This window comes from Rhodamnia argentea, chromosome 3 (assembly GCF_020921035.1).
Source record: "Rhodamnia argentea isolate NSW1041297 chromosome 3, ASM2092103v1, whole genome shotgun sequence".
Classification (NCBI taxonomy): Eukaryota; Viridiplantae; Streptophyta; class Magnoliopsida; order Myrtales; family Myrtaceae; genus Rhodamnia; species Rhodamnia argentea.
The window spans coordinates 6,054,989-6,079,479 of NC_063152.1; the positions used below are offsets into that span (position 1 = coordinate 6,054,989).

General features: G+C 39.4%; 2 protein-coding genes across 2 annotated transcripts; one reads left to right on the forward strand and one right to left on the reverse strand.

Annotated features, from left to right (window-relative positions):
* The first annotated feature begins 12,424 nt into the window (after window positions 1-12,424).
* On the forward strand, window positions 12,425-14,344 carry LOC115732690 (E3 ubiquitin-protein ligase RSL1-like). The gene is made up of 2 exons (XM_030663375.2): window positions 12,425-13,378; window positions 14,054-14,344. The coding sequence occupies exons 1-2, from the start codon at window positions 12,507-12,509 to the stop codon at window positions 14,124-14,126; spliced, it is 945 nt and encodes a 314-aa protein (XP_030519235.2). The 5' UTR covers window positions 12,425-12,506; the 3' UTR covers window positions 14,127-14,344.
* Window positions 14,345-17,542: 3,198 nt separating this feature from the next.
* On the reverse strand, window positions 17,543-24,189 carry LOC115727197 (kinesin-like protein KIN-14C). The gene is made up of 17 exons (XM_030657366.2): window positions 23,896-24,189; window positions 22,882-23,130; window positions 22,671-22,815; window positions 21,657-21,766; window positions 21,440-21,559; window positions 21,136-21,339; window positions 20,547-20,756; window positions 20,391-20,465; window positions 20,164-20,310; window positions 19,958-20,093; window positions 19,669-19,781; window positions 19,239-19,400; window positions 18,941-19,161; window positions 18,638-18,719; window positions 18,426-18,530; window positions 18,227-18,331; window positions 17,543-18,094 (listed from the first exon to the last, which is right to left on the reverse strand). The coding sequence occupies exons 1-17, from the start codon at window positions 23,938-23,940 to the stop codon at window positions 17,915-17,917; spliced, it is 2,409 nt and encodes an 802-aa protein (XP_030513226.2). The 5' UTR covers window positions 23,941-24,189; the 3' UTR covers window positions 17,543-17,914.
* Window positions 24,190-24,491: the final 302 nt, after the last annotated feature.

Consider the following 24,491-nt stretch of genomic DNA (forward strand, 5'->3'; position numbering starts at 1 on the left):
TTCGCAGTGTTGCAGCTATCTTAGATTAGCTGCTCTTAGTTTTACTTTGTTTTGACAACTTTGTGGCGTTATTGTGGTATTTTGGTAGAAAGATGTTCAACATGTTGCGCTTGACTTTGCCTAAGCATTTGGGGTATTGCCTTTCTGCAAGCCTGAGTTAATGAATTGTGGAGACTGTGCTTTGTTTGATGCTAGTTCCTTTATTTTTTTTATTAAAGCGAGAGGATCGTATTCAACTCTCTTTCTTTTGTATGTCAGAATTTGGTCAATGCAATGACACAGTTTAGAGGAATGAAAAACCAAGAGAGAAATTGGTTGAAATCTATGGTGAATTGAAATCTTTCTTTTGAAGTGATGTATTGCCTCTACAAGTTTTTTTCACTTGAAATATGTGATGGTTCTCATTTACAACTGATGAAATCCGTATGAATGGTTACTGGCAATAGAGAAGGTTTCCGTATAATGCCACCATTTATGCTTTGGTGTTGGCGGTTTTGATAGATTGAATCCAAGAGCCTTCGATGTCAAACTTAGACGGTTTATTGGTGCCTTCAACAACAAAACTAGATGGGTATCTCTATGAGGCATGAAGTTTGCACATCCACAAGTCCAGCTTGATGTGCATTCAGATAGTTGATCTCATGGGGCATATAATCATTCAAAAGGGATTGAATCGGTTCTCTGCGGGAGAAATTCATTGTCTGTGAGCTTTGCTATATGTGATCTTCAGCAAGTTTGGAATGCTTTTCTATTTCTTTCTTTGTGTGTGCGTGTTTAGTAATTGTCCAGAATTAAGAAGTCCAGCTGCAGGAGGGCATATGTATGAGGTGTGTGGTTAAGCATTCTTTCGCATTTTGGTCAAATGTAAAAGCAGGGATAAGTACATCAGGAAATTTGTTAAGTATATTTCTGGTGATGGGAGATGTGATGGATATTCGGTTGACTCTATGATATAAATAAATATTTGAATGCTTGAAATGATAATATATTCACTAACGTGACACGTTTGTATGATCAAATAGCAACAACTTTAAGAAATAAGAAGTTTGTAATATTCAAGGATAACGTATTTTTTTCCTCGAGACATATGCGACCATGTTTATTATAGTGCAATTGCTCTCTTTTTAGTTGAGATATCCACTTTGATTTGATTTTTTAATTATAAATTTGTGCGTATGTAACAATTATTTTTTTAATTTTAAACAAATTGCATTTAAAAACTAAAATTTAATCACATCTAGAGACCTTTCGAATTTATGTTTACCAAACAGCATTTTTCCAAAGCTGCATTTCAAGGCATTTTTCAATTACAATTTACCAAACAGTCTTTGCATTTTACTAAATCCCTTTAGTCTAAAGGCCTTTGCATTTTCTCAAAGACTTTCTCCAAAAGCCAAACCAAACGCACCCTTATGCAAGTAAGCGGGCATGATGATTCATTTAAAATATATATATTATTAATCGTTCGAAAGAGGATCGGATAAGTCGATTCGATGAGACAGATCGTTGTACTTAATTAAATATTTCGCATAATTTTATGGGGCAAATGTTCAAATTCTGAGCTGCGTATTATGTGTGTTCGGGAGGATTACCAAAAAAGTTCTTTACATATTACAATTGTGTCAATTCAATTATAAATCTTTTTTTCTTTATCGATTGAGTTTTAAATTTGTTGCATGTGTGTCAATTCAATTTATCCTACTAATTTTGGCCGAAAACCACCGACTTGGCCCGGCCAACGATGTCATGAATAATTTTTAATAATATTTTTTATATGAAATTTAAGTAATAAAAAAATAAGTATTAAAGTGAATATCGTACACAAATATTATCACTTGAAAAGTCTTTTGCTTGAAAATATCAGTCTTTCGCCATTGCATAACAAGATAAGACGGTTGTTGCGGTCTTGAAAGACTTTTTGCAGGTTTTCAGCAATGCAACGGATGTTTTTGGCCCGACAATTATCTGTCACTGTCAAGCAACCACTCATTTTGTTCCGTGCATGGCGTCAGTGAAATTAGCAAATAAGAAGGGTGATTCTTTTTTAAATGAAGCAACATTGACCACAGTTAAAATACCTTAAATTTATTGTGATTGTACTAATTCAGCCTTAAATCTTCTTCTTTTTTGTTAATTAAGTCATAAACCTTTTACATTCACCCACTGCTGATGAAGGTGGCTAGGGCCTCGCACGTTAGTGCTATGCCCTTGCCCGGGCAAGGCAAGGGCTCCGCGGTCATCGTGAGCCACAGTGGGGAAGGAAAAAAAATGAGAAAGAAAAGAAAAAAGGAAAAAATATATAATTTTAAAATTTATCAACGTCAACATATGTCACACCACGTCGGTGCCCGCCGGCAAAATAGACTGAATTGGTACAAATACGAAAGATTTAAGACTCAATTGGTAAAGAAAAAGATTTTGGACTGAATTGACACAATTGCAAGAGGGTTAAGACTTTTTTGATAATTTTCTTGTCTTAAATTGAGATTAAAGATGGAATACACTATTGGGGTAGCCGAAACGGTGGCTTCCCCAGCTACATCATAATACCTCGCTCCTATGACTTCTTTCGCAAGCGAAAAGCTCCTTTCTTGCTTTCTTTACGGTTAGTTGGCTTGCTAGCTACATTTCTTATCGGTCGTTCGTTCCTTTTTACCAAAATTTGGGGCCTTGTAAGGATGTCCAATTGAAGTAGATATCGGCGATGGTGAGGAATTGGTTCTAAAATTTGTATGTTGCATGTGCCAATCGATTCCATCCAACGAACTCCATCCCATAAGTGGAGATGACGCCTTCATCGGGCAACGCCTAGAAATTTGTATGTCATTGCTTCGTGAAAAGAAGGATACCCCACCGGCTTTTGCTAGCTCTTTGTCTTCAACTACTAGTGAGGTAGAGGTGCATTTAACGACGAACCACGTTCAAAGAATCCGCCATGACAACGTCGGCATAACGAAGCGATTGGAGAGCAGAGTCTCGTGTTTCCAATTCTTTCAACCATGGCTCGTAACTTCCCGATCCCATAGGGTTCATGGTATCATCAATGCCCAATGCAGTGCTAGCCGAAACACTATAAAAGATATTAGGTGATGCTTGACTACGAAAAATTATAGAAATGGTTGGTTGAGGAAAAGAATGATTTTTTCTTCTTCTTTTTTTATCAGAAAGAAAATTTTTCATTTCACTTAAAAGAGATGTACGTAACTTCAAGACAAAGTCAATCATAAAGCATTACAATCCAAGTGCAAATCGAGAAATAGATTAATTTGGTATATCCTGCAGCAACTCTCTCTTCCACAAGAACGGATTTGAGTTGAGTCGAATATGGTCCGAGGGGAGACACGTTCATGAAAAGCGTGAAATCGTGCCTTCGGGGACCGATCAACTATGAACAATTCTTACTTAGGGCTAAGAGTAGGAACATCAATTCTCCGACTCTTATAACTTTTTATAGGTTCAACAAAACTCAAGATATGAAGAACTTAAACAAAATTTTCTATTCCTAATGTTTCTGAATCTTTGTCACGCCCCGACTCTCGAGCTCGCGACATCCCTACCTTACTCGCCTCGGGTCATAAATGATAACGTCACGGATAGGCTATCGACTTACGAAAATTTCGATACATGCGTAACGTGAAAATCTCCCGGACAATCAAAACAACGAGATAGAATAGCAGGAAAATCAACGCAGTCAATTCACAAAACATAACTTCATTCAAACGCCGGAACAAACGAATCTTAACCCTCTTGAGCTATAGTAAATATGTACAACCCCATTCTTCGGAGCGGCTCATTAGGACCTCAAAAAGACACGAGGTCGGGTAAGGTTAATCCCTCGTCTACTCCCAAAAATCCTACCACAATCCTCTCGGTTCAACGTCCACGGCCTTCAAGATCGCCTGAAAATTGTTAACCACGACGGGGTGAGAAATTAATCTCGGTGAGCCAACACCTAAGCCCGGTTATGACGTTGATTCGCTCGGACACCCTAAAAATTAACACATCAGCATAAAGTAAATATTTCAACCACAGGCAAACTTACCCTCCGGGCCACACGTAATGCAATGCAAACTCGACTCAACAGTCACCCAACCAAATCAATTCAGCCCACCGCAAAGCATCACGGCACTTGCATGCACAGGACACCACACGTAGTCCATTTATTTTTATATCCGACCCATAGGTCCAACACACTAGTCAGTTGGTGCTCTCCTGGCAGGACCAGGCATCGTCCCTTACTTCCGGCGACGGCGTTTGATAGTCCGTGTGACCCCGCTTGACCAACCAGAAAACAATGATTATCGACACGGCACTGAGCTAACGAGAATCCTAAAAAAGCTTCAACCCATCACAAGCTGCGACCGGCAAACGTACAGCTAGAAGACAATGGGTGACGCGCATCTAGCAATTAGAAGACAATGATTGCCAGGACCGAACGACCGGAAGACAATGATCGTCGAAATTATCCCATTATGTGACCACTCAGGCACTTCGACAACCAGCCGACTCATTTCTTGGATTTAGGTCGAATGCTCACGCTCGCATGTTCAAATACTTGGCCCAAGGCCGTTTTCGTGCAAAAACATGCAATTTTATCTCATACGTGGTCACATGGATGCGCAATTTATATCGATCGATATACTAAGCAATTTGGGGCGATTAACCTTTAATCGGACCCCCACAGCAATCAACAAATAAACTGGCACTCACAGCCAACAATTCAATAATTCAATTAATCAATTGCAGCTAGTCGATTATTAATCCCAATTTCAATTCCAATTGCGCACTCGTCTCTGACCTATCGCTCGCTCGCGATCAATCAATTCAATCAGTCAAATCAATCTATTCTATCTAATTAATCTCATCTAATTATGCATAAAATCCTAACTAATTTGACTAACATAACCAATTAGGGCCATTGAACCTAAACCAAGTTTCAAACCTAAACCGACCCTAATCGAGCTACATAAATACCTAATAATCTAATTAAACTAATCCGAACGCAATTAGCATCCTAACCAAGAGTTAGGGGCTAACTCACAAAATTAATAGCTCAGGCGGTTTCAACTCGAGCGACGGCGACACAAACTTGGCCCGGCCAGCGGCGATTATCGGCGACTCTTGAAAATTCCTCAGCATAAACTTTGAGGCCGGTGTCGAAATTACTGTTTACCGCCGGAATTACTATTCACGGGCGACCGGTGGCACTATTCACGCCGGTACTGTTCACCCCCCGGTACTGTTCACCCGAACGAAAAATTTCTGCTCTACGCTCTCGGGACGACGGCGGGGCTGCGATTCCGGCGGCCGAGACACCCAGATCTAGTGGGTCTCAAGTGGCGGCTGGGGGTCGAGTGAGTAGAGGGCGATGAAGACTCGGGACAGTAGCCCGGTGGCTGTGGGTCTTGGGTTTTGGGGGTTTGCGAGTCGCGACGGCTTGACCGACGGGATTGGGTGGCGGCTCACGGTGGGGTGACGGTGAAGATGGAGGTCGGACGGTGAGCAGAGGGCAGATCTGGAGGAGTAGGTCGCGGGTCGCCGGGTTCACGAGCAAAGCTTCGAGATGGTGACGGCGCGGACGAGCAAGACGAGCTCGGCGACGGCTAGAAGTAGTGACAACAAGAGGTGTGGGTGGCTGGGGAAGTGGTGGTTGGGTGAAGGGGGCAGACCAGCGAAGACCGAAGAAGAAGAAAATGAAGACAAGAAGTTGAAGGTTGAAGAAGAACAGTAACAAGGGGGTTGGTCGCGCGGCAGAGAAGAAAGAAGGGAGAGAGAGAGAGAGAGAGAGAAAGAAAAGGACAGTCACGTGGGGAGGGGGGGCTAGCTGAGGAGAGAGAGAGAGAGGGTGAGGAAAGAGAGAGTGACGTGAGAGAGGGTTGATGGGTGGGTGAGTGGTGATGGGACTACTGATGTCCTATCACCATTAAATTTTTTGACTTTTTGTGCATAAATATTTGAAGGATAATTGGAATATCAGATAATATAGGATTGGTTGGACATTTAGCTCAATCGATTGGAAATAAAATTTAGAATTTCACGGGCTAGGTTCGGTCCGGAAAAATTTAGGCACGAGGATTAAAAATCCTAAGTCACGGCGACCGAGATTTCGAGACCCAATTGAAATCGAACGACATTTCGGGACTCATCCAAAAATCGTCACTTAATTCCTTACGGTCCACAATTCTCTTCCTTTTTATTGAATTCGGGCAAATTTACAAACTTCGAATTTCCCAGGCGTTACAATCTTCATATTGACCCATTTAATCGTTTTAATCCATTTTCATGTGGTACAAATCTAACGACCACACCGGACCCAACACATATCCGATCCAACCCGTATTACTTAAACACTTCTATATTTAGCTAAATCATGAAATATTTTTTTATTATAATTTATTTAAAAAAATATTGCTAAAACACTTTTGTTCAATACAGTGAAATTTTTATAATATTTTTTAAAATTTTTTATTTTTAAAATTATTTTTGTTTGAAATAAAAAAGAAAATTTTTAAAATATTTTTAAAAATATTTTATGTTTTATTTTTTCCCTTTTTCTTCGACGAATGATGCCGGTTCTCACTTTGTTTGTCTTGTTTCTCAAAAGTGATTCTGAAACAAAAGAATCAACTTTTTTTATTTTTGTTTTCGCTCCAAATTTGTTCCCCGAGAACAGAATCAGAAAATTTGAGAATCAGAATCATATATGTTACCAAACAAGTTTATGATCTTTTTTTTTATGTTTTGAGGAACATAATCAGAATCATTACCCCAAATAGGCCCTAACTTTCCCAAGCTCTGGTTGCCAAATCCTCACAAATGGAAATTTGTGCTCATTATGGCACCGCCATTCATGGTAAATAATGGTAAGGTCATATTAGCAGGTTCCTATCATAAAATGCATTTTTTTTAGTTTTACATCGTTGTACCACTGTTGACGGCATTAGTTTTAACCGAACGCAACATATTATACATTGTAAAAAAATATGATTATCTTAATATTACGATATGATAGTATATATAGAATTTCCCACATTACATCATACGAGCAAAATTTCCCACATACGACATTAGTTTTATTGTTGAACGAAATAAGTTTCTTATTTTATTTCATGAGACATAGATATTGCGACAAAAAACGTTGTACAATGTGAATATTCTTGTTTTATGAGCGTAATATCGTTGCATTACAACAAAACGTAGGGTAAAAATGAAAGAGATCATACTGCAAAGTTGTTCATAGATGAACGATGCAATGAAAATTGAATTGAGCTTCAAGAGAAGTAGTTAGGAAGAACAAACCATGGTTTTCCATTTTCCTTCTTGTTAAGGGAATTGTTTTAATTTTTATGTAAAGAATCAAACTAACCTATGGACTTCCAGTTCTTCTCCGAATGAAAAATTGTGTCAACATAGCGTAGAAACTCAATCTAACCACACCATCACGCTAGCAAGACTTTTCTTAACATTTTGACGATTTACCAATTTAGTCCTAAACTTTTTGACGACTTTTCAATTTAGTCACAAACCTTTCAATTGTATTAATCCAACCTTAAACCTTTTGAAATTTTGCTAATTTTACTCCTAAATTTATTATTTGGATAATTGTGTGAAAGGATTACACTGACAAATTATCAAAAGTTTTAGGACTAAATTGATAAATAGTTAAAAAATTTAGGATTAAATTGATAATTGATAACAAAAAAAAAGTTTAGGACTTTCCAAATTTTGATATCTATGCGGTTTCGTGGCGTCGGTAGTCCACGAGTTCACTGATCTTGTGTGCCGTCGTTCGCGATTTTAATTTGGTGGGGCGAATAGAGAAGATAAGCTAGCATCAGTTGACCGTTTCTTCAACATCAAGGACAAGCTTGGTCCCCCGATCCCAAGATTCTGGGTCGGTCGCTTTCGATACACGAGAATGCATGCGAGCCGTGCTAAGTGAAGGGGACCTGAAAGTGCTGGTTCTTCTCTTCCACTTCGTACAGGACGAGACAGACCAATCGAAGCCTATGTCTTATCTCAGTAAATTAGTCTTAAAACATCACATTTCACAACAACACACATTGCAAACCGATAAGTCCGACATTTTTCAACTTAGGCAGGCCGCATTCGATCGTGGTTGATTAGGGGGGTCAGGGAAAGCGTTTCGATCCGGCCGTGATCGCATATCTCTTTTCGTAATTTATGTATGAGCAGCCGCAATATGGAAAGAGTTAAAAGATATTGTGATCAACAACATTGATTCAATAACCATCACATCTTTGAAGAATCGATGTTTATCGAGGAGAATTTATAAGATCCCCAGTCACAATTAATCCGCGTCTAGTCAAGCATTTGCCCTTTTACTTATACCTGCAAATTTCGTGAACTGAATTATCTGACTTTCCATCCAGTGTATTGGGACTACTTCTTTCCCAATCGTACGCATGTACTGTCGTCTCGATCAATCAAAGTCACGGCAATTGTACCTTTTTTATCATTTATTTTATAAGAAAAGGTCAACTGCTATTTTATGAATCTGGAGCCTCTTGTCTTGATCAATCAAAAAGTACTTGATGTTTTGATTTAAATAATTGTTATGGATGAATGGAGGCGCGTGTTCTTTCTTATTTTAAACAAGAATTTCAGATTATAGAGACATAAGGACCTAAGCAAGTCTTTAAATTATTTCATCTAAACTCTAAGACGTAAAATTCGAAGGTATTTTTTAGGATGAAAGGAAAAAAATATTTTCTCTCAACTAAGGAGGTTGTTGTAATATAACGCAAAACTAATCAGGATCTTACAAATAAGTTAATGCGAAAGCACGGAAAAATAACGAAGAACGATAAAGGATATTATAAATTACGTGGTTCAGTTCGAATGTTGATATCTACGTTCACGGAGAGAGTCAACAAAAACAATATATTACAATCGGAGAATCGGAATTTCAATCGTTCAATACATTTTTATTTTTCGCACCTAGATTATACCAAAATTCAAAGTATTTACAAATAAAACAATTTGATCGGATATATAAAACTCACGCATAAATTTTCTGTATTCAGATTCCTTCGCGCGATCAAGAGAATTTCACTGCGTCGTCTTTTTTTAATCTCTCGTGTCGTCCTTCTCGCAGAGTCTATTGCGCGCGGGTTCTACGTTCTTTTTGAGACTGCGGCTAGGTTGAAACTAAAAGTCTAAAACAAACCACGCTTTTGTCTTCTTTTTTATATGACCTCAAAAAAAACTTAGACTTTGTAGGGCCCACAAAATATATAAATATATTTGTACCCTTTTCATTTAATTCAAAAACAAAAGTAATCTGCAGCACATTAAAGTTCAAGTCATGAGCCCCCTTCTCTTGTCCTGTAGTGCCAATAACAATTCTGGAGGAGGAAGAATATCTTTGTCGCACGCCATGCGAGGATTTGTTTTCCTTTAGGGTGCACTTTGATTTTTTTCCTTCAAGGCGTTTTCTCTTTACTTGGATCAGTATGGGCGGTGGTAGTCATTGATTAAGAAGTGATCTAAGGTGGAAGTAAAAAATACTCTCAAGTTGGAAAATCTTGCAAAGTTAAAAATAGTATTTTTTAACTTTCTCTTAAGTTTTACAACGGATTTCCGCTTGATTCACGGAAACAGTAAAGTGTTACATGCCCTTAATGGACCGGTTTAACAGGTCGGTACTTATCTGTAAACAATTTTAAACTCGAGACACAATTCAACGAGAATAACAGTAAAAAAGATAGACTCCACGTCAATTTTAATTGGCTACCATCGGATAGACAAGTATAGTAGCCTTTCACGCTTAAAGTGAGTCATTCGAGCTTCGACTCATGCATTGTCAACCTATACTTTGCACAATGCGTTTAGCCGACTTGTCGGCGATGTACCCCTAGTCAAAGACTTCTTGCATAATTGTTGGGTAGGCTTAAAGGTACTACTTCATTCGATCAAACCAACAACAAAATAGGGAAAAGTATCGGAAAAATTTTAAATTTATTGTATTTATACAATTTAGTACTAAATTTTTAGTTGGACTAATTTAATCATAAATATTTTTAAATTAGTACCAATTCGGTCCACAGAAATCACCGATGTGGATATTAGCCGTCATACGTGACGCGGTTGGTGCTAACATAGACATCTTTAATAATTTTTTAAAAATAATTTTTTATTTCTTTTTTTTCATTCGTTCTTTGTTTTTCACTTTGGCTAGTGAAATGCCAGCAACCATCACCAGCCATTGGGCAAGGGTGAGCTAGCCCTCACCGACCTCTGACAAGGGTTGATTGGCCCTAGTCGGCCGCTAGCGAGGGTCACGACCCTCACCAAGATCCGGCGAGGACTAGGACCCTCGGCGGACAAAGTGAAAAAAATAAAAAACTATTTAAAAATATCCACATCGGCGCCAGTTGGGCTACATGAGACGGCTAACGACCAAAATTGATCGGATAGACTGAATTAGTACTAATGCGAAAAGGTTTATGACTAAATTGATTCAATTGAAAAGTTTAGAACTAAATTGGTACCGTGTAATAAGTTTAGGACTTTTTTTATACTTTTCCCATAACGAAACAAATTAATAGGAAATCACATTTTCTTTGACCGATAATTGAGATTGCTTTAGTTTGAGTTGAAAATGGGTCACAAATCAGTTCAAATCATACTATGGATACTTTTAGGTTCCGATTTAGTCAAAGGCATATCATGTCGATACCATAAGATTCGTCATAACTTGAAACAGTTACATTAAGTGAGAATCGAACCAAAGAGACGAGTTTCTCGAGACACAACTTCCCAACTATTTTACCAGTTTAAGGTTCTCCTAGTTCTAACCAAAAAAAAAAAAAAAATTCTCCTAAGCCTAGCAAATGCTAATAACACATTGCTTGTTCATGAGCTTGAAAATGACTCTATAATCATCACCACTTTGAGCGAGACGACTGCATGAACTCACCAATTAAATCAACTAGGATGTCAATTTTTTTTTTCCTTTGGTCGGAAACTAGGATGTCAATTCCAAAAGCATGAAATCTCAATCTTTTTTAATATAGAGCTTACACATATGTGTCTTGTAAGTAAAAGGAAACTAAAAGGTTTAAAATGAGTGTAAAAACAGATAAAGGTATAAAAACGCAAATTTATTCACTTTTGACCTAATAACCACTTACATGCCTCTATCTTTATGAACATCATTCACATAATTCCCCTCCTTGCATACTCATTTTAGCATTTTGCTTAGGGTTTTGGTGATTTGGTTTTTTAATTGGTTTTGGGATGTGTGAGAATTTAGGATTTCGGGTAGACGTAGGACACGGGATTAATGATGTAAAAGTGCAAAGTGATTTCCAAATTGAGGGTCATCAATTCCCAGTTCGATCCCAACACCCCGAAATCGGGAATTGAATCAAAAGGACCGATCCCAATTTCAAGGATCGGGAATTGGACCGAATCGTCCTAGGATCGGACCGACCGATCCGATCCGATTCGAGCGGTCCAATCATTGGACTGGTCTCATTTTTTTTGCGATTTTCCGTTAAATTATTCTCGTTAATAACATATCCATTGGACCATCTCTTGTTAATTGCATCACATCATCGCTAAACCTAAAATTCATACTAAGCATCTTACATTTATGTTTAGGTTTAAGTTTAGGGAAAAAAAATTAAAATATTATTCGGTCCAGTCGGTCCAATTGGGAACCGGAACGAACGTAACAATTTTCGATTTTACGGAATCAAGGATCGAACCGAACCGATCGGTTCGGTCAGGTCCGGTCCAGGCGATTCTTGATTCGGTCAATTCATTATGACCGGCCCTGCTTCAAATGTAAAATTAAATGCATTTGATATTTGTAATAGTAGAGGTTTTTGGCAGTTATTGGGTACAAAATAAGGTATGGTTTTCCTTACCAAAAAAAATAAGGTATGGTTTGGGTACTTTTCGCATATGAATTTAGGTAACCATTAAACAAAAATGGAAAGTATCTATAGATCAAAGTGTTTCGATTTCCAATTAAACTCCATAATCTTAGATTAACATGATCATGGAGATTTTAACTGTGGAGATTTTCCCTCTCGAGATCTATTTCAAAATTCAATTTCCCTTTCTTGTGGATTGACGCCATATAAAAACTGCTGCACCAAAGCGAATTTTCACTTTTCTTTTGCCACCATATTTTTTTCATCAGTGATCACTTTCTTTAACCGTCATTTCTTTTATTACCGCTAATAAATAATCTCTTGACTTGACCCAAGTAAAGCTAGAGTAGTAAAAAAAAAAAAAGCACTATCCAGAAAAAAATAAGATTAAAAAGCAAAAAAAAGGAAAGAACTTCCTGAAGAAGGGAATACGATAAGATTTGATTGACACGACACCGAATCTTTAAGTCTAAATACGAAGAAAAAAATTACGATCTTCAAAAGACAAACAGGCCACAAAACCAGTAGCAGCACACTCAAAGGGAGAAACTTGGAACCAGAGCTGCCATAAATAATCCGTAGTTGAGGAGTACAGAGCATATGGGAAACGAAGCGGCATTTGATCTTCTCTCCCAAGACGATCTCTCCTTGCCGCCCCTGTTCGACGAGGGTGAAGACAGTAGGGATCAGAAGACGGTGACCCATCAAGCGACGGACTCTGAGTATGCCCAGGGGTTGCTGTTTCAGGAGGTTTTAGAGGTCTCCTGGGTGATGAGCATGAATCCTGCGGAAAGAAATACTGAGTCGTCTTCCTCGTCTGTGGTGGTCGTGACCGAGGCAAACCCAGAAAGAAGTCAGGTGAAAATCATGGACCCGGTCGAGACGGGTGTTCGAAAAGATGGCGGCGAGTCGTCGGAGAGGTTCTGCGAGATTTGTGCGGAGAGGAAAGAGGCCAAAGAGATGTTCGGGAACAGGACCGTGTGTTCTCACGTATTCTGCTCTCTCTGCGTAACCAGGCATGTGGAGACCAAAGTCCGGGACAACGTCACCGCCATCAGATGCCCGGGAATGGAGTGCGAGGGCGTCCTGCAGATTGATTCCTGCAGGCAAATCCTTCCCGAGAATGTCCTCTGCATGTGGGAGAAATCGTTGTGCGAGGCGATGTTTCTGGAGTCGCAAAAGTTCTACTGCCCTTTCAAGAACTGCTCAGCCCTTTTGATCAAGGACTGCGATGATGAGAAGGTGATCAGGGAGTCCGAGTGCCCGTACTGCCACAGGTTGTTCTGCGCCGAGTGCGGCGTGCCGTGGCACGCCGGCGTGTCATGCGAGGAGTTTCAGTCGCTGAACGAGGATGAGAGAGGGTCGGAGGATCTCGTTGTGAGGGAGCTTGCGAAGGAGAAGAAATGGGGGAGATGCCCCAAATGCAAATTCTATGTGGAGAGGACTCAGGGGTGTCCTCACATCATTTGCAGGTTTGTGATACATTCACTGAAATAAATACATAAATTCGCTGCGTAGTGGATTATTTATGGATGAATAAGCAAGAAGCTTGACACAATATAGCTCCTTTGTTGAGACTTTCCTGAAAACCTGTAGATGTCACAGAGTTGTTGCTTCTGCTTAGTTGATGAAACAGAGAAAACAGGGAATCCTGCTTTTTCAGAGTAATTGTTGTTGATTGTGGCTTTTAATCACGTAAAAGGCAACTGAACACATGATAATGTAATTCAAGTACACGGTCTCAGTGTATTTCATCACATTGTAGCAGTTAAATACAGAGTGTCGAAGCTTCATGACTTGGCAATTCCGTATGATAGTTTCATAATTAATCATAGAATGTTTGATATGATATGCAAAGGCACACTAACTGTCTTTCTGTTGGATGGAGAATGTGGTGACTTTGCATAATTCTGGTGATCACCCCTACTGAAAATTCTGCCGTTTAGTGATTTATTATGGAACCTGCAGCAGAGTTAGTGGTGCCTCATTTTGCGAATGTTCGATTGTTCATCCTTTTCTGCTATTTGAGGGGTATATAGTTTTAAGAATGGCAATCAATATGCGATGGCCAGCTACCAGAATGTGGGTCGTCAAATTTCTCTTCTCTGGCAAATGAACGATTGTTCATTGGTGGTTTGCAATTGCAGGTGCCAGTTCCAGTTTTGCTATGGATGTGGATCGGAATGGACTGAAGCTCATGGTGGTTGCGCAAGAAACTGAGCAAAAGGTGCAGGAAAGAAGGCTCAACCATTTATTAATTTCCATTGCATCTGAATTTTATGGTTGATAAGAACTTGCGGTACAGTGTAGTATAGTAAGGACGTGAAGGAGTTTTTTTCGGTGAAGCTACATATAGCATATGGTTTACACCTGGTCTACGATTTTTCTTCCTGTGTGCTTTCTTCGTGTTTGAGCTTCCAGTCACCTGCTGAATCTTTGTCAAGAAATTACTGAAGGATCATTCAATACAAGTCACTATTGCAAATATTGATCAATTTTATCAGCAGATGTGTCTATTCCAAATGGTTCTAGAATGCTTTCCCACTTCAATCTTGTGCTTGTTTGAATTTTTCCTTATTTCCGACAAAACTGATTGTGCCTTATGCTTTTTAAGAGTTCATTTTGTTGTTTAAAATGTTCCTATACAGGCAAAGTAGAATCATTTGCTCTTCCATAAAGCAATAGAAGTAACTGAGAATGTGGACACTTAGCCAGCGTTCCTAAGATCTGCCATTTAGTCTGAGAATTTCTAAGAATTGTGCAATCTCTCCAAAACTTGTTGGTGTTTTTGCCTATTGTCAGGGTTTGAACCACGGTCATTTGCAGCCCCGCCTCAACATCTCATCTCCAATATTCATTGTTTGGAGTGGTTTTAAGTTTGGTACTCATTGGTAGAAAATACTCTCTTGCATTCACTAGAGCCTACAAAAACAAAAGACTATAAAATAGCTACTCCTTTCGGCAGAAGTTGCTGAGCTAACACCTTCCATTGATTCCTTGACAAAGAATAAATTTCTTGACTACAATGCTACCTTTTCACACTGGTGATTGCTTATGCCTCCTCTTTTCGCCTAGTCAAATTACATCATATTTCAATTTCTCAAGACCAAAGTAGACCAGAAAGAGAATAAGTTAGATAGGTTTGCATACTTCCGCAATTTCAGGAGAACAACTCCACTGATTTTTTGTTGAAGGCACTCGCACATAGTTACTTATAAACTAAGGTATATGTATATCATCAGTCAAGAACATCAAGAATCCAAACTAAACATAATTTAATACTTGAATGAGGTACGAAAGAACATGAAGTTTGGCTCTAATGTCACAAGTTCGATGCTAAACGTGTATGATATTAGACTGGGGGAGGTACAAATATGTTAGAAACAGATAGCGCAGGCTGGCCTCTAAGACAGTGATGTGTGTAGTGGTCCGCATATTCTGATAACAAAAGCTGAAAAGCAGTTGCTCTTACATAAAGTTGAGGCAGGTGACAAAAAATGTCTGCTTGCAATATTGCTTATGCTTTGTCTTGTTTTACTATTGCAAGTGCGTCTATCTTTCCTTGTCATGATTTGTGAACCTCAAAGGACTAGGAATCTTTCTATGCCCGCTACTAAGTCTGTTATGTTTTTTAGATCGCTTTTTCTTTTTCCGACGCTAGAGTGCTTCTGGCTTCTGGGTGACGCTACAGTGCTTCTGGGTGAAGCTAAGACTGTTCTTTTCTTCCGGTATAGCGTCGATCCTTGTCATTTTAGCATTCTTATGACCTATACGGATTAAAAATCACAGTGCTTGCTGGAATAACGGGAAATGAGTTGTGGTTCTAGTACCGCCTTTCACTGTTGATGTTTTTGCTTGAATATGAATCATGTTCATCGCATCAGCAAAGGATTGGCCGACATGATTACCAGTTTCACTAGGCGACGTTCTTCACCATGATACGACCGATAAGTGGTAGCAAATGAACCAGCAAGAAAAGTTGTGAATAAGTGACTACAAGAATATCAGAAGGTTTAATACTACAATGGTCATGCCCACTGCATCGCTGCTGGTGGCGGGTCTCGAATCACCTGCACAGAAACTCATAAGAACAGTTATCAGATATGAGTTTTATGATGTTTGTTGTTATTCGCACTTCACGATTATGTAGTGGCGGCTATGATATCTTTAGCGAATTCAAGATTAATGAATGCGAAGTTACTTAGCTCACCATTACTATTTGTATTCGCGAGGTCAGAGATGTTTGAATAGAACTGATAATCATGGTACCCCAAGTTGCAACCAGACCCAAGGATCTCCCGCCCTCTTTTGTTCGCGATCATGGCAGAAAATCCCACAATTTGATTGTCCAAAATTTCGCACAACCGGACTTGCTGATGTCTCTCCTGCATTGAGCCAGTCCATGTCTTTTCCCGCCCTCTCCAACATCCAGAACAGCAACCTGGAACATCAATGGTTGCTCTGGCGCTGTGGTCGTGAGTTTGCTCATGAACACGATTCCTCTTGGAGCAAAAGATGGGATTTCATAGTCGGTTTCATTGAACAACCCCGTTGAAGGTCCATCGACTTTTCCAAAGAAATTCTCATGTGAATAGCCCAGGAGCCACCAACTGCATCTCAGAAAAACATCTTGTGATTCAGTCGAAACTGAACGTTTTGATTGATGGTACTCAAGAAAAGACGAAAGAAGCATGGACTGCTGTGAAATCGCGCCGTTGAAATGTTTCCTGGAGAAAATATGCAACTCAAATTGCCAGGGGCTCAAGACCTAAGAGGGAGAAGTAAATTCAAGCAAGAGAGTGAATACATGGATGTAGAATGAAATGAGTATAAGGATTCAGAATTGATCTCACATTACTTTTATTAGAAACTACGGATTTTTCCTTTTATTTCATTCAGTTTGCAAAAGTATGTCAACAAAGTTGAAAATCGACCTCTCTCACCTATGCCACATGGTGACCTGTTTGCTATTTGGGCACTCATGCCGTGCCTCTCCAATGGCATTGTTGCTGCAGTTGGCACAATCATTCGCTGAGAGATTGCCTCTGCATTGAACAATGCCATAAACTTTGCTCGAGCCTTGTCTGGCGGCGCTCTTGTAAAACCGCCATGAAGAGGCACATTTGCCGCCAGAGAAGCTAACAGATCATCACGACCAGTCTGAAACGGCTACACACCGGTGGTTTTGTCGGATTGCGAGACAAGAGTCACCCGCAAAGTATTGCGAATCAACATAGGAAAGGCTACATGAACTTGATAATATCAGAGCTGACAGTGAAATGGTGAGCATTGATCGGACATTGAAAGTTCTCATATCAGTTGGTGATTTTCTAGTCTTGAAATATGACCCTGACGGTGAGTTGCTCTTGAAATGGTTTTTCAGGTCAAGGAAGATCAGTCCTGGAATGGTTTCTCACGCTATGTCCAAAGTCAACTCTACTATGGGCATAAGATGGATTTTCACCTTTCAACGGGTGAAGCTATGAAGCATTCTGCTTTTGACAAGTTAAGTGCACGTATAGTTGCTCAAAACTCAACCCGACTGGACTTGGAACTTTTCATTTTGCGCCAGCATTGATCTGTAAAATCACCATACTAAGTTTGGGCAAACTGTAAGCAGACAACAGATCATATTCGATAACCCATGAAAGTTTGCCACGTCATTTGGGGCATCAGCTCTAAAAATTAATGTTACAATACACAACATCGTACTCCAAGTCGGATAAGTCGCCTCATCAATCAAGAATATCTAATCTCAAAATGAAAATTCGTACACCACAACTGTCCTGTTGCCAGAGGCTACTAGAATATCCTCCTAATCAGGATTTATCAGGAATAAATCAGTTGCTCTCAAAACATAATCCGGTGCCCCAATGTCACTTCTTTCATACACATTACAGCACAGCCATGCTTTTCTATAATGGGAAGAAGTAAAGATCAAATTCCTCGAAATACAAATCTTCTATTACAAGTTCTTCAATGTGGCACATCTAAAAGTTTGATGACATTCAGCCATAACTCAATCGAGAATCTGCAGAACGTATGGCTGTTTGGCGGCGAGGGACGCCAATTTCGCAAGCATTCACTCTTGCCGCAAACCGAAGAGAACAAAGAGACTCACCAACGGAAGAAGGTTCGGGAGAGAGGTTCACAAACATCAAAGTTTTAGAGTCCCCGCCCAAACATGGCTGTGATTCAGACATTTAATTAGAATTTAACAGTAAGATATGTCAAATCACAGGACAGATATATGCATTGGGACAAGAGATACAAGTCATGATCCAAATAGATAAACAGAAGAACTGCGAAAGGAAATATACCTGAAGAAGAGTTGTCAGCTTTGAGTTTCTAAAGGGAACATGGTCCTCTCTCTTTGCTAAGGCGAATATAACATCGCTCAGGCATGATAAACTTTTATTGATTGCCTAATTCACATTGAGAAACAAAGACATAGGTGCTTAAGAAAACGATCAGGCAAAATAGATAAGCACCATCTTAAAATGTTACTACCTACTGTACCTGAGTTTCTTTCAATCTATCTCCCGTTGCTCCACTTCTTGAGAGCCGCTCACTTCCAGCAAGATCAATAAGATTCAGCACACCTTGCACATGTTGCTCAGTGTTCTGGAGACAAGAGCGTAAATCAAAACTTGGGTGTTACAGCCGAGACAACATATCAATAATAGTGTAGTATAACAGGTGAACAACATAGTAACAAATATTGTCTCTACCTCATTCACTCCAGATATCCTCAGTGTAAAAACGGAGTGACTTCTTGATGAGTGTTCATTCATTAGTGTCTTCCCCACTGACCTGAAGAAACAAAATGACCAATTTTACTTGGCATTGGAAGATAAAAAAAAACATGTATAAAAGTGATAAAACAACCATAAGTTGGGCAACTTAAATGAGTCATCAGACTCTGTTGAAACACATTAAGCTAAAAAATGACAAAGTCTAATGCCATTGAATGTTGAAAATCTCTTGCTAGGCACAGAAGACCAGTATGGACATTTAAATCAACAAGAACTCACCTGCTTTGTGCAGCCTGCTCCAAAAGCAAGTTAATTTCTTTGATACTGCACACGTCAACTATGGTGAGGTCGGGTACATAGGCATTTCCACTTGCGTCATGTTTAATTGTGTACTGTTTTCCACTAACTCCGCTTTCACCACGTGCCATATCCAATGAATTAATTCGATTTGGTAACAGCAAATCACGAATGGTTTCGTTGTATATCTCCAACATTGAAGCCTACATTGCACCTCCATATTAGCCAATTTGCAACAGAGATCACAAGGAAAAAGAATATAAAATAATCAGATATTTACTTGTAATCTGTACTTCCATCCCTGGGCTGAAAGAGCTTGGCTAGTCTGAAATATTTGTTCGAGAGACCGCGGTATCAACCCTTTTTGTTCCGGAGCATTAGGTTTACCCAACATGGTGTAGGTTTTACCCGAACCTGTTTGGCCATATGCAAATATACAAACCTGCGAAGTATCAGATAAGTGAAATTCTTTAAATGCAATACTATTCTTAGATAGAGAAATTTCATTTATTTTCCAGTTCTGGACTTTTAATTATGTAATTGAACTAAAGAAGCACAATAGTTACTACAAAAAACACATCTTCATTTGCAACAAATCAATTAAAAGAGAGCAACTATGAGACATGAATGTTTAGTTAGGATAATTTTTTTCAAAAGCTTCAGGAAAATTCTTTTTCCGTGTAATCAAAGAAACTAACAGCAAAAGTCACCTTATAGCCATCGAGGGCGCTCTGGACTAACTGTGATATCTCAACAAAGACATCTTGCTGGGAAGCCTCATGAGAGAAGACTTTGTCAAATGTGAAAGTATACTTTTGTCCACCTTGTCATAAGAAGAATAGCCACATGAGATATTTGTGTTCTCCCTTTCAGGTTAGGCTAAAAAAGCTTAAAAAGAAACCTTTAGCAAAAAATATATATATGACATGCGCTTATATTTGGTCCGTCAAGCAAATAGGGTGTCAACAAAATTTCTAGCTTATAGAGAGTATTCTTTACCAGTTTGAAGTAAATCGATCCCTCGACCAAGAGTTTCTGTCGATGTTGGATACGAGATGACTGTTTCGGTTCCAATAGCATCATCCGGCAACAATGGACGTACTCGGCAAAACACTCTTATATTCCCTTTTAATTCCTAAAGTAAACAAGATCTTAGCATATAATTTTATATAGGTTATCTGTGTGCTATTAGACAAGATGCTTACCAAGATGGTGTTATGTAATTTTTTCCTTAGCTGTTCTCCTTCACTAAGTTGGAGCTCTGCATTTGCCAAGCGTTCTTGCAATTCAAATATTGTCCTCTTCTGCTCATCAAATTGCGCCGTTGTTTCTATAGCAGATAAATCAGCCATCTAAAGGAAAGAAAATAAGTACCGTTCAAAGATATTTTGATAGAGAAACACCACTAGAGGAATATATTGGAAGACATTACCTTCAACTTTTCATTTGCAGCAGCAAGCTGGTGCTGCAAAATTTGTATTTGCTCCAGCTGAGAGGAACATGTTTCCTATGAACAAAGCAAAAGTCATATCAATTTCTTTTCTAAGAAAGGAACACATCCAAACAAGAAACATGGTTTCCCAAAAACCTGCAAGGCATTGGACTTTATCGTTAATCTATCCAGCTCCATGAACGATTGGCCCGTTTTCTCCTTAAATTTCAACAAGTCGGTTGTTAAGGCCTGGACTTCTGAAACCCGGTGATCACGATCTTCTCTCACCCTTTGTAATTCTTCTCGAAGGCATTTAACTTCATCGACAAGTGATTCCTTTAGCCTAACAGCCTCATCCACTGAAGCCTATAAATATAGAAAAATTAAAGGCACTTCCAAAGCCAATGAGCATAATAGTAACAACTATACGCTAAAAACGTGTTAGGAAAAGAAAAGGGTCAAAACATCTACACTAGTCTTCACTAAGAGCAGCAAAGGGGCAGCAAAGGGGCAGATATTTCACTAGATTCTACCGTATGAAACCATGCATGCTTGGAAAAAAAAATTAAGTTAGTCTACATTACCTAGTCCCAACAAAATCCACGTGGAATGCATTAATTCCACATTGATAACATGTAAAAAGTAGTGACATTCGAGTTCCCTAAATGACGAAAAAGAAAGACTTTCTATGCATCAAAAACCAAATGAATAGCAAATAGAATATGAGAAGTAGAAAGAGTAGTACTCTGGATGAAGTGAGTTGCTCTTGGAGTGTATTGTAATGACCCCTTAAAGTACTAAGGTTTTCTACAATTGCCAGTTTCTCCTTTTCCACTTTTTTTAGTGACTCATTGCCTGTTGACAAATCTGTTTGAAGTTTACTGTTGTACTGCTGTAAACTTGTGTTGTACTCTTGCAATCTCTTGTACATATCTTTCTGAGAAGCAATCTACATTATTTGCAACATATAAAAATAATTAGTGGCTGATAGAATGTAATTGACCCAAAAGTGTAAGACAATGACATTCCTTGGAAGAATTTGATCTTACCTGGTGATCAGCAGCCAATTTCTCTTGTTCAGCTTTCTTAAGATCTTCCGAAAGCAAGCCCTGTACCTTTTCAGAAGCAATCCTTGCTTCCTTTTCTTTCGCATGGCACTTAAGTGCATCCTAGTAGTCACAACCATGAAGATTAGGGAAACAAGTCAGTGCACAACTATTGAAACATTTTTTAAGTCAAAGACAACTGCATAAATAGTAGTCTTACCATTTTCTCTGCTGATTCTTTTGTGAGTTTCTTTTGTAGAGAACAGTTATCATTTCTTAATTGAGCAAGAATTTCATTGAGCTCACCCAGCTTCTTTTCCATCTCAAACTCTACATGCGTACGAATTTGTCTATGTCAATTAGCATACTGTAGTCACTAATGGTCCACAAGATAAGTGATCCAATATCCAATGGCACAGAACTTGCAACAACACTTTCATTTCATAATCAACATGGCACGTGCATGATTGAATGCTGTTTATCGGCACGTGATGATGGAGCTAACCATCACACAAGATAAAGAATTTTCTGGCATGGTAGCTACTCTAAATTAACATAATACAAAAGCAATGAAGGGAATTGATTAGATGAGATACAGCAACCAGATAGATATGTAACTTTTGAATTGTTTCCTTCTCTATTGTTATATTGGGTGGCACTTATCTAACTATAACCTCATAAACACTTGAAAATCATCTAAGCACGTCAGCATACTTATGAATGTGTAGTTTAGCTATATTTCAGAACAATCTCTACATCGAAAATTATTTCAAAAGCAAGACACCAAAGAGCTATGTGGTGTGCACATGCAAATGCAAACTTAAGGCAGTGGGTCCTGTATTGATCAGCTTAGCATGAATCAGGGGTTGTTGCACATCGCACCGATCAAAATGTCACATTTGACAAACTGCTAATATCTTCTCCTATTTGATGTTAAAATTGTAAAGAGTGCTGGTTCTTTTGACAAGCACGGGAACCATCTTGTCGTGAATGTGCATACTCAAGATGGAGTGTTCCTCTTGCATACATGGCAGACTAGACAGGTCTATACGAGTTTCTTTTGCCAATAATAACATATTAAGTCCATGATTTGTAACTGTCACAAATGTTTGTATCCACCAGTCCACTTGATTTTAGAAAAGCATAAACTCATGTTAAAGTGTTACTTCAACTTCATGAAAATTAGTTTCACGGAAGGACAAAAAGAAATTAGAATTGCAGAGAAAAAATTTACCGGTATCCATGCATTTCTTCTGTGCGGATTCCAATGAATCTCGCAATCTTTCCTGCTCAAGGAGGTGCCCTTCGTCAACTCGTTGGAACCACTTAACACAAAGCTTTAGTCTCTTATTGTGCTCAATTGTATATTCCAGTTTACCCTGTCAAGAGAGAAAGATAAGAATTTGAATACTTGCGCAAGAAAAATTTTGAAAAGTGAACACAACCTTGAGGTCAAACTTCTTGGTCTTCGGCTTCTCATTCAACAGCGTCTCTATTTCTTCTTTCGCGAACTCAACAGGGACATTCTCTGAACCCTCTGTACTTGCTATTTCTGCATTGGAGGTTGCATCTTGCCTATTATTCACCTCAGAGAAAGCCTGCCGTGCACGGCTTGAGCTTGTCGGACCAGTTGCTCTCGCTGCACCAATTCGCCTGCGTTTGTCCAAGGGGACTTCTACCATAGCACCCTTCTTCTAGAAAACCCAAAAGACAGTTAAAGTACCATGCATAAAAAACTGGAACAATCAAAACCGAGCCTCTATCTTGTTAAATATAATACTGTCAAGAGAGATTTTTGTGAAGCTTTATTGCATTTTGAGGGTATGTTACTTCCTGTTAGCATCCCATATAGCTTGGACAATAACACATTTAAGAAAATGTTCAACGCACTTCAAAGCCTATTTTCAATTTCATCACCCCATTCATTCTGCACAGTAATCCCTTATTCATATTTCAATTGTTTATTTTCCGCAAGAGATCACATATCAAGCTGGACAATAGTCGTGGCCAGACAAACACGGCTTCCAGACATATATAGCATATGAAATCAGACATGTAAATGTACTCCCAATTGCTTTGCATGAGGATGCAAATTAAGCACCTTAAGAATGGGCAAACAGCGAGGACAGACAATGGTTATACACAAATTCTAAGGCCTTTTTGTCATTCTTAGGAGTAATTTCAAGGTTCAACCCATCATTCTGAGACCACCGCGTTCAGATCAGGAAGAAAGCGAACGGTAGCTACAGAATGAAGATACCGGTCGGCCCAACAAAGTGCAAATAGCTGGAATTCATGCGGTTCATACATAACGCCTAGAAAAGAGCTTCGCACATCAGAAACGCGTCCAATTTCGGTGCGCCCATCGAGTCTTCAGATGAAACCACGACGAAAACAGAAAAGGGCCAAAGCAAAAATAAAACAAGCCCAAAAGGTCGGGGAGGGGGAATGATTCTTACGGCGTTCGGGCTGCGAGGTTGCCTGTTCTGGTTGCGCGTCGACATCGAGAAATCGCGATCTCACGGCGGACGTCGGAGTCGGATGCGCCCGGGGGCGTCAATCGGAGTCGGATTTCGTCGGCGGAGAAGCGAAACTGGAGCTTGGACTGCGAGAGATCGTAAGAGTTCGGCTTCCTCCGAGCGATTCCTTCGGGGGACCAAATCGAAGGCGAGTGTCGGAGAAGCAGAATGTCGCGCAGGGCGAGAGAGGGGAGGGGGGCGCGTGAGAGATGAGTTCGAAATTTTTTGAAATGAGAGAGAGCGGTTAACGTTGGGTTAGCCTTTCTTTTGGGCCTAATTGGGCCTCCAATTTTGCCAGATGTGCCGTCGGCCCAGGCATAGGGTCCGGAAAGTTCGGGTCCACATTTCGGGTTCCGGGTGATTTTGAAAACGGGTCGAATTTGGAGGTGCCTAAACCAAACCGGTAACTGATCAATTCAAAATCGAGTATGCTCTGATGTATCCAACTCAAGATAAATTGCGTCTATCCATTCATTAGATTATGGGAATAACAATCTCAAACCCAAGCAACCTTAAAAAGTTATCTTTATCGATTT

Excerpts from the sequence above, each read along its gene's own strand:
- LOC115732690 (XM_030663375.2), top strand. The coding sequence starts at position 12,507 with ATGGGAAACGAAGCGGCATTTGATCTTCTCTCCCAAGACGATCTCTCC. Across the intron at positions 13,379-14,053 it reads TGTCCTCACATCATTTGCAG|GTGCCAGTTCCAGTTTTGCT; the intron begins GTTTGTGATACA and ends TTGCAATTGCAG.
- LOC115727197 (XM_030657366.2), bottom strand. The coding sequence starts at position 23,940 with ATGTCGACGCGCAACCAGAACAGGCAACCTCGCAGCCCGAACGCC. Across the intron at positions 22,816-22,881 it reads CCAAGAAGTTTGACCTCAAG|GGTAAACTGGAATATACAAT; the intron begins GTTGTGTTCACT and ends CTCTCTTGACAG. Across the intron at positions 21,767-22,670 it reads GAAGAAATGCATGGATACCG|AGTTTGAGATGGAAAAGAAG; the intron begins GTAAATTTTTTC and ends GTACGCATGTAG.